Source organism: Botryllus schlosseri, chromosome 2, assembly GCF_051294905.1.
Source record: "Botryllus schlosseri isolate E-star chromosome 2, Bs_hap1, whole genome shotgun sequence".
Taxonomy (NCBI): Eukaryota; Metazoa; Chordata; class Ascidiacea; order Stolidobranchia; family Styelidae; genus Botryllus; species Botryllus schlosseri.
In genome coordinates, this window is record NC_137237.1 from 6,426,384 (window position 1) to 6,439,759 (window position 13,376).

The window sequence follows — 13,376 nt, forward strand, 5'->3', positions numbered from 1 at the left end:
CTATTGAAGTAAGAAACAAAATCATCCCTAATCGTCCTAGCCTTATCTGTTGAACGTCTTACCACTCCATCACATTCGTCTGCCCCAAATGCAAGGTGATGTTGATCACCTGAAAGATAATTATGCAGGACAGTACATGCTTCGACAACATGATCAGCAGCATATACAGTAGGGTTGTTCAAAAAAAACTTTTTTTTTCCAAATCTCACTCGCCTACTGACTAAATCGTCAGGTTGTCTAAAAAAACGATGCACACCAAATTTGACTCAATTCCAACCAGTAGAGGCCGTGCAATCTTGAATTGAAATTTTTAATTTAATATTGAAAATTAAAAAAAAAAATTTCAAATTTTTTTGTTAACCCCATGAAATTGTTGAACTGTCTTCAAAGACGATGCTAAACAAATTTGAGTCAATTCCGACTAGTAGAAGCGGAATTATTTGAGTTTTTCGTTGATAATCCCCGGATCAAGGATAATCCGAGAATTATCAACTAAAAACTCGAATATCTCCACTTCTACAAGTCGGAATTGACTCAAATTTGTTTTGCATCGTCTTTGAAGACAGTTCAACAATTTCATTGGGTTAACAGAAAAATTTGAAATTTTTTTTTTTTTTAAATTTTCATTATTAAATTAAAAATTTCAATTCAAGATTGCACGGCCTCTACTGGTTGGAATTGAGTCAAATTTGATGTGCATCGTTTTCTTAGACAACCTGACGATTTAGTCATTAGGCGAGTGAGATTTGGAAAAAAAAGTTTTTTTTGAACAACCCTAATGTACAGTAGTGGTCGTCAATGGCTTGCGAAAATTCTCAAACGGAGGACAAAATGCCAAATGCATTTTCCACCGCATTCCTTGTTCGAGACAGTCCGAAATTAAAATATTTACCTTCTGGGAAATTTAACGAGGAGCCTGGAAAGTGCCGAATAATGGGATCATCTGATGGCAGATCTATAATTGGCCCAAGGACAAGCGTTTTCAAAAAATGGAGTTGCTGAACCACTTACTATCATTTATCCTGCCATATTGACCTATATCTATATAGCAGGGGTCGGGAACCTATGATAAAATATGACTCTTTGATAAAATTCAAATTTGGAGCATTATTCCCATCTTATTTATCAATGTTGCCGCAAGTATTTGATGTATATTTTTATTTTCATAATGACTGGCAATATTATTCCTATGGCTGATGAGACAAGTATGATGAGGTCAAAACAGTGACACATCCCGGGGAGGGGTATAGGAGCTCGGAAACACAAAATCTTGACATTTTTACTTAAGTATTGGCTGCTGAAAATAATTTCTCACTGTCAAAAGTTCAATAGAACAGATTTTCCGATAATAGCGCAAAGACGCTACCTTGAAGTTATTTAGTGGAATAGACCGGTTAAATCCAATCCGTCATTTTCGATACGAATAAGTTAACATACTGGCAAAAACAAAGGTGCTGCCAATTTTATAATTCGATATACCCAATATTGCACGCCTAGAAAACTCTGTTTTGTTTTGTGGTATTCATGGTGTTTGTCAACTGCTATGGGCACGGTCATTTACACCAGGCCGATATTCCTCGTTTTTATTCCGTAACTGCCGACTTATAGCACGGTCCACTTCTAGGTTTTTTGTAAGACACCACTTACGCAGATGAGGTGGCGAGGAGGAGCCTAGTTAAACCTCCAACACTTTGATATAGGCATTCTGAAGTCGACCTCGGTCGGACTCGAGCCCGCAACCCATTGGTGTTTCAGCCGCGGATTATACCACTGCGCTATCTCGCCACAACTTTGATTGTAAAATGCGTTGATAAATCAGAGAGAAAAGCAGACATGGCGACGCCTGTATGGCAGCTAAGCTAAGTTGTCCAATGCTCAAATTTCGTTTTTCATTATATTGCATGCTCTTTCATAGTTACAATTGAAAATATGGGGTCAATGTGGCTCTTTCGACGAAAAAGGTTCCCGACCACTGAGCTACAGCAACAAACCTCCGAAGCGCCTATAAAAAGTATCAACGGCGCAACGTTTCTCTGCTACGTGACTGCACTTCGAACCACAAGCGCACTGCCCATTGCCGCTCCGCATCCTTTCACTTGCTCCTGAGCTGCGGCATCGTTTTTGCCAGACGGCATGTTGCGTTCCAATGCCAAACTCCGTCACAATGCAAAATTCGCGGCTAAGGGGGTCCAGGGCCATGAGCGAAATAAACTTTATATTTACTTTATCAGTACGAAAGTGACAGGTTTCGATTGATACCTTTTTAATCAAATTTAGCGCTTGACAAACCGGTCAAAAATTACCCTAAAATTACCTTTGGCCAAATGGAAAGTATGACGTAACGCAATCACAGTGAGTCGGGCGATTTGGCTGTGTCTACACGATTGTAAGACACTATGGTCAATCTGTCTATCTGCTAAGCTCATAGTACACTTGAATAATATATTCATATTTTTGCCGGAAGCTTTTCGGCTGACACCCATCGGGGGCTACCAACCATTAGCAATAATGGGAGCATTCAAAGCAGTATGTTTAACACAATGATATATATAGCATTGGTTAACAACAATCAGTATCGCCCACACACAGAGTAAAATCCTAATCCAAAGCGCAGACGCGGAGAGAACAAAACAAAACAAGTTAATTTTCCATTGGGATTGACGCATACAGTGATGACGGTGGACTCCAGAACAGACAAATGAAATAAATTACGGCCCATTGCCTGTATGGAGAACATGTCCATTGTCCACATTATAATTGGCGGCACTAATTGGATTTTCCAGCAAGTGTTTATCAATTGTCGATTGAATACTTTCGACCCGTGGCCTGGTTGTATTCGAAAACAAGCGGATCATTTTCTGCGATTTAATGGAGAGAGAGAAGAGAGAGAGAGAGGGAGAGAGAGAGAGAAGGGGGTATTCGGTTTCGCCTGCACCATCGAGATGCTTTTGACGACGGAGATGCGATACGACCGTAAGGTCATCTAGTCTGCACGCCCGTTTCTTTTTCTCCTCCATGCTATCCATGGATGCTGAGCGCCTAGCACTAGCGGGACACCGGCGGATACCATTTTTCGAGTCTTTGGTCCGACCCGACCGGGTATCTAACTCACGAACTACCGATTAAGTAGCCGGACGCATCACCCTCGCTCGAAGGCTGGAATGTGTTCTTTGATACGATCTTGCAACCGTTTGGTAGTCCCCCCTCCGCAGTTGGACTTGAATTCATAAATTACGTTACTTTGTTACTGTCGTCCATGAAAGCGCTCATTCGACCAGATCAGTCACGTGACAGTGACAAAGTCAGTTTCCGAACTTTCTCCTATTTCTTCATTACGCCTGGTACATTGTGTGTCTTTAGCGAAAGAAAAAAAAATAGAAACGCCTATCATGAATATCATTATGTTGTATACTAACAAAATTTGTCAACGCCGCAGTTTCTACGGCTGAGATAGGTGAACTTCTTCGGAGGCTATATTCAAATCCACCAGGTTGCGCTTCTGGTTGTTGAGCGGAGGTCGAGTCGAATAAGGAGGAAGCGATTATTGTAGCCGTGTAGTCCGTATAGGTATTCCGTCGAGGGGGGAAGAGTTTTCTGTCGACTGTTCTTGAGATAATTGTTGCTAATTGTATCCTTGAAAAACACCACGGGATTGCGATATGATGAAAAGATAGGAAAGCGTCTCATATCTGATTGATCTGCGCGCTGCTTTTCGCAAGAGCGGGACTTAACATTGCACTAATCGCTGATGTTGTATAATGTATATCTGCTTGCTTCGCTGGCATGCAGTCCGATCACGAGCTGTCAGTGAGTTATTGATGTTCTAACGGTGGGGGTAGTAATGCGATAGGTGCTGAATTCAATTATTGAGCATCACTTTTATATATTCAGGCTGTATTGGATGAAGTGCGTTATTTAGTATTCACCGCCAGTATGTCTTATCGAGATTGTAAGTTGTACGTTGGCAATTTGTCTTCGACTGCCACACGCACTGATTTGGACAAAGAATTCGGCTACTACGGCCGTCTAGTGAACGTGTGGGTTGCAAGAAACCCCCCCGGCTTCGCATACGTCGAGTATGAAGATGCTCGTGATGCACGGGACGCCGTGAGAGGTTTAGACGGAAAGTATGGTGTTCGCGATAGTTGATATTATAAGGCTAGATAGTCAAACTGTAACTCTGAAATTTCTGTAAAGGGATTTCATGGGCAAAAAACTTCGTGTAGAGGTGGCCCATGGAATGCCTCGTTCAAGACAAGGTGGTTGGAGCGGGGCTTCTTCCGTCGATCGAAGACGTCCGTTCGATCCAAATGATCGGTGCTATAACTGTGGCGAAAGTGGTCATTATGCGTATGACTGTGCTTCGTACCGCCGCAGCTCAAGTCGCAGGTAAAGTGTTCGAAATAGATTGTTTAGCACTATTGCAGTAATCTCACTATTAATTTTTACAATTTTGTTAGTTTTTTTGGCTATAGACCAGAGTGGAATTGGTGGCAACGTCACACGCAATTTTCCATTCAAATACTTGATTACTTTATACAAGACACCCTTCTGTCACCGTCACCGCAACTTATTGCCGAAAACAACCACTGTTTCCAGTCTAGGCTATAGATTATAATTATCATTTCATATTGTATCTATTGATTTTTAGCTTGATATATTTAAGCAGTAACAACGTTTGTTTTGAACTTGTACTTTAATGCTGTGACATTTTAGCTTGCTGAATAACAGTGTTATCGAATTATAGATACTGTATCATATATTACGGTAATATTGAAAGAAACACTGATATTTTCAGCTGACATCGCCACGTATAATCGTCAGCAACTAGTAGCAAATTGTAAAGAACACTACTTGCTGCTGACGATAACCCCTGACGAGTGTCAGCCGAAACTATCCAAGTTTATTTCAATATGAATGAATTATTTTGATTGTATCCTATATTAAAGTACTTCCAAAAGTCTCTTCGAACACTGTTATCGTTAAAACGTCTTCATGCTCTTGTCATAGGCTATTGCTAATTGCAATTGTTCGATTACTAAAAGATTTATTGTCTCAAAGCAATTTGTAGATTCGCCTGATCACTGGGTATGACAGATTCAGAATGACCGAATTAAGAGGAGATTTTCAGATTCCACTTGACAGAGGTGGTATGCTGAACGATAAAGACTCCGATGTGGAGTTTTTCTATTTTATTTCCTTGTATATTTCTGGTTTATTAGCTAAAATTTCAATTGATGTTTGCGATAGTATGTTCACTAGTTAAATGTCTGACAATGTCTGAAATACTACTGTTATATTTTGGAAAGTGTTGAATGCATATTCTCAATGTAAGCACATTGTAGCCTACGAATGGCTTTATATTTGTTGGAACAGTAATATATGTATGTAACTATATGTAATTATCGCTGATAGCTATTGGAAAATGTGTCGGTTTGATAATAATAGCTCTTCAGCTCGATATAGAAGACTCGTTTCATCAAATAAACCGTACTTGATGTATATACTTGAGTAAATTTTGGTGAAAATCATAGCATTGATGTCTTGATTTTATGGGGCTGCTTTCCTTGCATGCGAACTGACTTGCGTTATTCTAGGTCAAGATCAAGAAGTCGCCGCCGGTCGAGAAGTCGGTCCAGGTCTTATAGAAAGAGGCGATCGTACTCTCGGTCACCTAGACGCAGCTACTCTCGTTCTCCGAGACGAAGCTATTCTAGGTCGCGGTCTCCGAGTCCTCGTAGAGGCCGCAGTCGATCGCCCAGGCGAAGCCCCAGCCGGTCAAAGAGCAGGTTAGTTATTCTGTTTTCCACTAGCACAGTAGCTCTAATACTTTTAAACCTTTTCTTAACTTGAAGAACCTCTGTACGCTAATCTACAAGTATTTGGCGAACCCCAAATTTTCGCGGAGTCACACAAACAAAATCTACAGCAAGTTCCTTAACCTTTTCTAACCCATGGAACACAAATCTGCAAGCCTGCAAGGAACCTAATTTTATTGCCGAGTCATAACAACAATAATCGACCACAATACCGTGCACATCTAACTAGTCATCTAATACCAGGGCTGTAACGAATAACCAAGTCACGAGGTTCCGAGTCATAAGTCAATCTCACTTTTAATAGTTTTTAGTCGAGTCATCTTCAATTCACCTCCGAGTCCAGGTGCTCGTGAGGGTGCAAGTAGAGGGTCGAGTCACAGTCATAGTGTTTTGACTCGAGTCCGAGTCATTAGGTTCAAGTGGCTCGCATGCTTTTACAATATCGTATTTTCCTCAGTTTTAAGAGTTTCTGGCCCTATTTTCCAAGTATCAGTCTGACTGATAAACGAAATACCAATCATGTAGTAACATTTTTCTATTCTTCGAAGTTACAAGGAAATGTCTTTCTTGGCCGTCCTAGTCTCGAGTCCTATGACTTGGTTCGAGTTATGCACAGGGACGTGCATGACTCGAGTACAAGTCGAGTCAATACAAAAATTGAGTCGAGTCGAGTCACCAAAATATTGCGAGTCGAGTCATTACAACCCTGTCTAATACAGTACTACAGATTACTGGTTAGGGCTGTTCAAAAAAAACTTTTTTTCCTGAATCTTGCTGGTTACGTGATTAAATCGTTAGGTTGCCTTAAAACGACGCACACCAAATTTTAATTCATTCCAACCAATAATCGCTGATTTCGTACAGTTTTAAAATTTTGAATTTACCCAAAGATGCGAAAAAAATTTTGGTCAGATTTTTCTGTTAACCCCATGAAATCGTTGCGCTGTCTTCAAAGACGATGCAAAACAAATTTGACTCAATTCCAACCAGTAGAAGCGGAGCTATTTGAGTTTTTCTTCGATAATTCGGGGATTAACCTAGATCGGTGGATAATCTAAGAATTATCATCGAAAAACTCAAATAACTCCGCTTCTACTGGTTGGAATTGAGTCAAATTTGTTTTGCGTCGTCTTTGAAGACAGCGCAACAATTTCATGGGGTTGACAGAAAAATTTGACCAAAAAATTTTTTTGCATCTTTGGGTAGCCTAAATTCAAAATTTTCAAACTGTACGAAATCAGCGATTATTGGTTGAAATGAACTAAAATTTGGTGTGCGTCGTTTTTTAAGGCAACCTAACGATTTAATCACGTAACCATCAAGATTCAGGAAAAAAAGCTATTTTTGAACAGCCCGATTACTGGTTCACAGTTCCGAGACCAGAGGTTTAACCAATAAGTGAGGGTGGCAGTTACTATCGGTATACCGTGTGCGTTTATAGGATTTGACTTGTAATGCTCGATTAGGAAATGATACTCCTAAGCACTTCGGTACCCTGTCAAGCATGGGTAACTTAAGCTGTCAAGTGCATCTGTGTCATCTTGTTTCCACGGTGTGTCAGTTTGATTGTGACATAGGATTCACATAGAGTAAATCATTCCCATTATCAAAGGTGGTCAGAGACTAAGTTTTTAGACTACTTTCACTTTTATTTCCACTTATCAGTAACAGTTTTGAGGTGAACTATTTTATTTTTACACATTTGGATTTTGGAATGAAGAAAGAGTTTGTATCCCTTTCGTGCGTGAAATTGTCAATAAATCTGGGCCAAGTGAATGTACTTACTAAAACTGCTCCAGTGCTCCTTTGTGCAGTGTCATTGAGTCATTTTGCATTCTGCCCGAAGATGCACCCTTCATAAGATATGCTGGAACAACTTGGTACTTTGGCATCTTCATTTCCTACTTTTTTTGAGAAATTTGTGGTGTTACTTGTAATACTATTTAGTATTTATGTACCAGTGCTGATTACTTGACCACCTCTGGTCGATGCTAGAATGCGTATCAGTAGTACACATCTCTAGTGTTGTTGTGTAAAAATGTAAGTCGATCTTTTGTTTCTAGATCCAGATCTGCTAGCCGGAAACGGTCTTTGAGTCCGGACCGCAGAAGTCGATCCAGGTCGTTGTCTCGAAGTCAGTCTCGCTCGCGCTAGCTTTTCTAGACGACTTCCAAAGCGAAGAATGTATATCGAGGCTCCTGCTGGACGCAGAGCACCTGGGCTTACCAATGCGGTCTATTTTCTGAAAAAAAAGACTTTACTCGTTTTATACCGGCTAATGTTGTACTGTCCGTAATTTTTTGGAATACGTGGAGTAAAGTTTTCAGTTAACTGTGACGATTTGTCTTTGTAGTAGGTTGCGTATTGAAGCCCTTATGGATGCGGAATCAGGCATGGGTGGTGTGTGGTTTTATTATACCTGACTGTGGGGTTTGTGATAGTTAACAAATCGATGCACCGCTGAACTGATATGTGACAGTATTGCTTAACAGCTGTAGCAGTAGTGTGCAAGCAAAACTACTTGATTTAGTGGATGCTACGTACTTCATACCCAGAGGTGGTCAAAGTAGTAGGGAAAGCTACTCAAGTAGCAGTAGCGACGAAAAAATCTACTCAAGTACGAGTAGAAGTACTTCTTCCATGAGCCACCTAATACTACTTGAAGTAGAAGTAGAGTTGACTGACTTTAAATATACTCAAGTGAGTACGTAGTTTTGAAAACAGTCTCAATTCGTTCGCATGGCCTGGCAAAAGCTGCAAATTGAGCTATGCGGGAGGTGCAGAGAGCTTGATTCGTATTGATGCATCGCAGGAGGTATCAATTTCTGACAGAATAAGCATTCTTTCGCATCATGAAATGCAAATTATAGTATTGATATGAAAATGCGATAATAACCCTTTCCTTTACTAGAAGACCCCATTTTAGAGAATATCATGGCCTGGCGCCCTACCTCATATTATAAGCAGGGCTTTGGAGCAGCCGTAAATTTAAACTGCTCCAGCTCCGGCTCCGGAGCTCTCTTCTATCATACATTAGCTCCGGCTCCAGCTCCGGAGCCGCATTATTACCACTGCTCCGGCTCCAGCTCCGGCTCCGGCTCTGAAATTATCGAATGGGCCTGTTTATATCAGGGGTGGCCAACCCGTGGGCCAAATGTGGCCAGAGAGAGGGTTTTGCGTGACCCGCGAGCTAATTTCCTATTATATTATCGAAAATGAATTGCTCAGATTGTGAACTTGCAATGCCAGCCAAAAATTACAATTCTGGCTGCGACACTTGGGATGTTGATGACTAAAATATCAGTTCCGACGCATTGGCAGATTCAGGGTCTAGTCACATTTTCAGTAAATCGTCGTATACTACAATAAACTAAAATAGTAGCGAAATTTTTCTTCACGCTTCGCGTGTTTAATTGTCACACGATTTCTTGATTGGTAGCCTACCCCCTATTGAGTCAAACTGTATTCGCAATTACGGGAGAAAGTCTTTTCGCGTTTGCGCTCGCATAAAGATCGTCGACGGTGAAATGTAGACACAAAATGATAGTCGCATATTATCGGAGACCTTCGATATCGATGTGGCCAGACGCCGAATATTCGTGTCCTTGTAAACTGAGCCTGCGGGCGGTATACAATAGACCCGCCATACTCAAGTAATAATATTATTGACCTTGTTTATTCATAAACTTAGAAAATTTTACCCGCTTGGCGTGGCTAGTGGACCGCGCACTCGTTCGTCAATTGCATGTGCCCCTTTAGCCGAAAAGGTTGGCCATTCTTGGTCTATATAGATTACTAATCTACCCATAGGTTAGTTATCTATAGTAATCTAGAGTCTGTCAGCCGTCAGTAACATCCGATGCAGCAACGAAGACATATAGGTGCCGGCTTGTGACGTCATACTGAATACTTGTCAATTGTCGACAACATCATAGTTGCACTAGAACGCACTTTACTCTATGCCATTGCTGTGCACGGCATTAAAATTCAGGCCTGCTGTTCAATTATGATAAATCAGCAGATGTGGTTGTTGCATATATAATAGCATCTTATGAAATAGGTCGGAGCCGGAGCTACTCCTCAAATAACGGGCTCCAGCTCCGGCTCCGGCTCCGGCTGAATTTTATGTAGAGCTCCGGCTCCGGCTCCAGCTCCGGTGAAAATGCACGGCTCCGGGGCTCCGGCTCCGGGCTCCGGCTCCGGCTCCAAAGCCCTGATTATAAGGCCCCGAGTTTAGGCGAAGAGCAGTACGTAAAAGTTGTATAGCATTCGGTTTCAACACATTGCGCGATTGTATACAAATATTGTATACAAATTGGTATACAAATATTATGGATCGTAAAATCTATATTTAGTGTAGCTTTATTTTCGGAAAATAGAAGCATTACTACACTTGCTTTTATACTTCAACATGTATGTTCTGCAGACAAAAGAACTGAAAGTAATTAGAACTCAAAGTATGATACTCCGAGTATCATACTCGGAATTGAAAGTGAAATACAAATACCACATCTAAAAAGCGGAAAATTTATTTCATGTCTTTTGTCCCTAAAGCTTCAAAGGTGATCTGCTGAAACAGGTGTAACGTTTCAAAAAGCCGGATTTTCCAGATTAGCAGGACACGTCATGGGCTGCTTGATAACGATAGCATAGGTAATTGCTAGATTGTGAAACGGTAGTTTCAAACGTTATGGTTGGCCATATTTACTGTGATGAAATATTTGGTATGGGCGACAATGCGGTGTGATCGGAACCATAGGAAATCTGGTACCTAAATTATATTCACATATTTGTCACTCCATATAACTACTGTGGGCGAAGCGCAACAAGTTTTCTGGACTTTACTTGACTTTTATGAATATTCAATGTTGGTACTCCGTGAAAACAGCCCCGAAAGTCCTCAGGATATCTTTCGTATTGGGGATTAAACTACTTCTACTTGACAAACTAAAAAAAAACCGAAAAGTAAGTAAGTAGATCAAAAAATACTACGAAGTACAAGTAGAAGTAGAGAAAATCAGATCTACTTGAGTAAGTACCCGAAGTAGAGGAAATCTACTTGAGTACTTCTAAAAAGTAGAAGTACTTTGTTACTGACCACCTCTGTTGATACCACGGAAAAGTATAAGGATGACCTCTCGTCTCATTGGGGTGATGGAGATATGTTGAGCTTGATATGGAGGCGATGAGTCAAATAAGTTTGGGAACCACTGCTGTACAGTGAAAGGTACCTTAGTAAACGGTCCGTTGACTTATGAGCAATATGAGCATGCGTGACAGAGAATCCTCAAACAAAGTCCAGGACCATCTTGTCACAGAAGTTGTTAACCTCAAAAAGTAAAAACAATTGCATGAGAAGTTGCAACACACAACATCATGAAACAATTAAAAATTAAATGAATAAAATAAGGTCCTTGCAAATACAATTTAGCGGTAGTTTGATAGACCTGAGTCAACACATTGTTTTTTGCTAGTCAGCCATCAAGCTTACCGGACGACGACCTGACATGTCGATCTCGACTTCGCACACATGCCATCTCTTTTAGTCGCCTGTCCTGTAGGCCTATGTTACACCATGTAACAAAATTTGGGAAAAGTTTTCGTTGGCTAAAAATTTTGATTTATTTTGTTTTAGTATTCCAAACTAATTACCAAAATCTTTCCTGACGTGTCCCAAATTTGGAGGAAATGTCAATTTCTCTACATTTTGATTTTACTCGTAATAGCTCCGTATTAATCGAAGTAATTCTTTATTGGACGTAAGAAAACGCTAATGAAAGGGATAATATGAACAAATATAGTTTACTCAATACTCATGCACAGAGGTGGTCAGTAACGAAGTACTTCTACTTTTTGGAAGTACTCAAGTAGTTTTACTCTACTCCAGGTACTTACTCAAGTAGATCTGATTTTCTCTACTTCTACTTCGTAATATTTTGTGATCTACTTACTTACTTTTCGCTATTTTCAGTTTGTCAAGTAGAAGTAGTTTAGTCCCTCAATACGAAAGATGGCCTGAGCCTGTTATTTACGTATACTAATCGCGCAAAGTGTTGAAACCGTATCCGATACAACTTCTCCGTATTGCTCTTCGCCTGAACTTGGAACCTTATAATATGTGGTAAGGCGCCATGTCATGATATTCTCGAAAACGGGGTTTTCTAGTAAACAAAGGGTTAGTATAGCCTTTTTAATATCAATACTATAATTTGCATCCCATGATGCGAAAGAATGCTTATTCTGTCGGAAATTGATACCTCCTGGGATGCATCAATACGAATCAAGCTCTCTACACCTTCCGCATACCGTAGCTCAATTTGCAGCTTTTGACAGTCCATGCGGACGAATTGAGACTGTTTTCAAAACTACTTACTTACTTGAGTAGATTTAAAGTCAGTCAATTCTACTTCTAGGTCAAGTAGTTTTAGGTGGCTTGCGGAAGAAGTACTTCAACACGTACTTGAGTAGATTTTTCTCACCGCTACTTCTACTTCTACTTGAGTAGCTTTCTTGAATACTTTGACCACCTCTGCTCATGCATCAAATGAAAATGCAAACACTTTAAAAAATCGTCAGAAGTGGTTTTGTTTGCGTGACTTGCGTCTGTGAAATGAGAAATCCTCTGTTACTATGGACCACAAATAACGCCATGTCACAAAATGTTGCAAAATTTTAGTTGAGTGAAAATTTCCATGTATTGTGTTTTGCTATTCCAAACCATGAAATCACTAAAATACAAAAATTCCTTCTGAAGTCTCCCTCGTCTTTGAGAAATGTCTCTTTCTGATTTCTCGTTTTACTCAAAATTGCTCTCTAATAATACGCCTATAATTCCTTATTAGGCGTACAAACAATATGCACTGTTGTATACCATACGGGTTTATACGTCCTCTTTTATAGGATTTGTCGTCTTTTCGACTTTTGTGAAAGTGTCCTCGGAGGACGCCCAAATGTCCTGATTTTGGAGATTTTTTCCTCTGCTTTGAGAAATTTGGTTAAGTATAGGGCAAAGATACAGTAAATCAGCGGTGAATTAACGCTCCGACGGCTATGTCGGGAGTTGTGCCAGAAAGTTGAGAGAGAGAGAGATATGATATTCTTTTTCGCCTGCACCATCGAGATGCTTTAACGACTGAGTTGCCTATGATATTCTTTTTCGCCTGCAACATGGAGATGCTCTGACGATGGAGTTGCGATGCGGCCGTGAGGTCATCTAGTCTGCTCCCCCGTTTTTTCCTCCTCCAGGCCATCCGTGATTGCTGAGCGCCTAGCAGGATAGCTGAGGATACCAATTTTCGAGTCTTTGGCATGACCCGGCCGGGGATCGAACCCACGACCTACCGATCGAGAATCCGGACGCATAACCATTATACTATCTCGCTCGGTTCTCCTTTGTTTTCAATCAACCTACGGAGAATGTGTAAGAAAAAATGTATTTCGGGAGTTGTGCTGGAAAGTTGACCTCTTTTTTTTAGTCAACCGACCATGAACTGGGAAAAATTTTCAATTTTTTCTGGATTTTCCTCCGGTATGGCAAGTCTGAGAATTTTGAAAAAG

General features: G+C 40.5%; 1 protein-coding gene across 1 annotated transcript; it reads left to right on the forward strand.

Moving 5' to 3' along the window:
- The first annotated feature begins 3,554 nt into the window (after window positions 1-3,554).
- LOC145433188 (serine/arginine-rich splicing factor 7-like) lies at window positions 3,555-8,156 on the forward strand. Its single transcript, XM_080310155.1, has 4 exons — window positions 3,555-4,127; window positions 4,198-4,389; window positions 5,598-5,789; window positions 7,883-8,156. Exons 1-4 carry the CDS (start codon window positions 3,934-3,936, stop codon window positions 7,971-7,973), a joined length of 669 nt encoding a protein of 222 aa, XP_080166281.1. The 5' UTR covers window positions 3,555-3,933; the 3' UTR covers window positions 7,974-8,156.
- The last annotated feature ends 5,220 nt before the right edge of the window (window positions 8,157-13,376 follow it).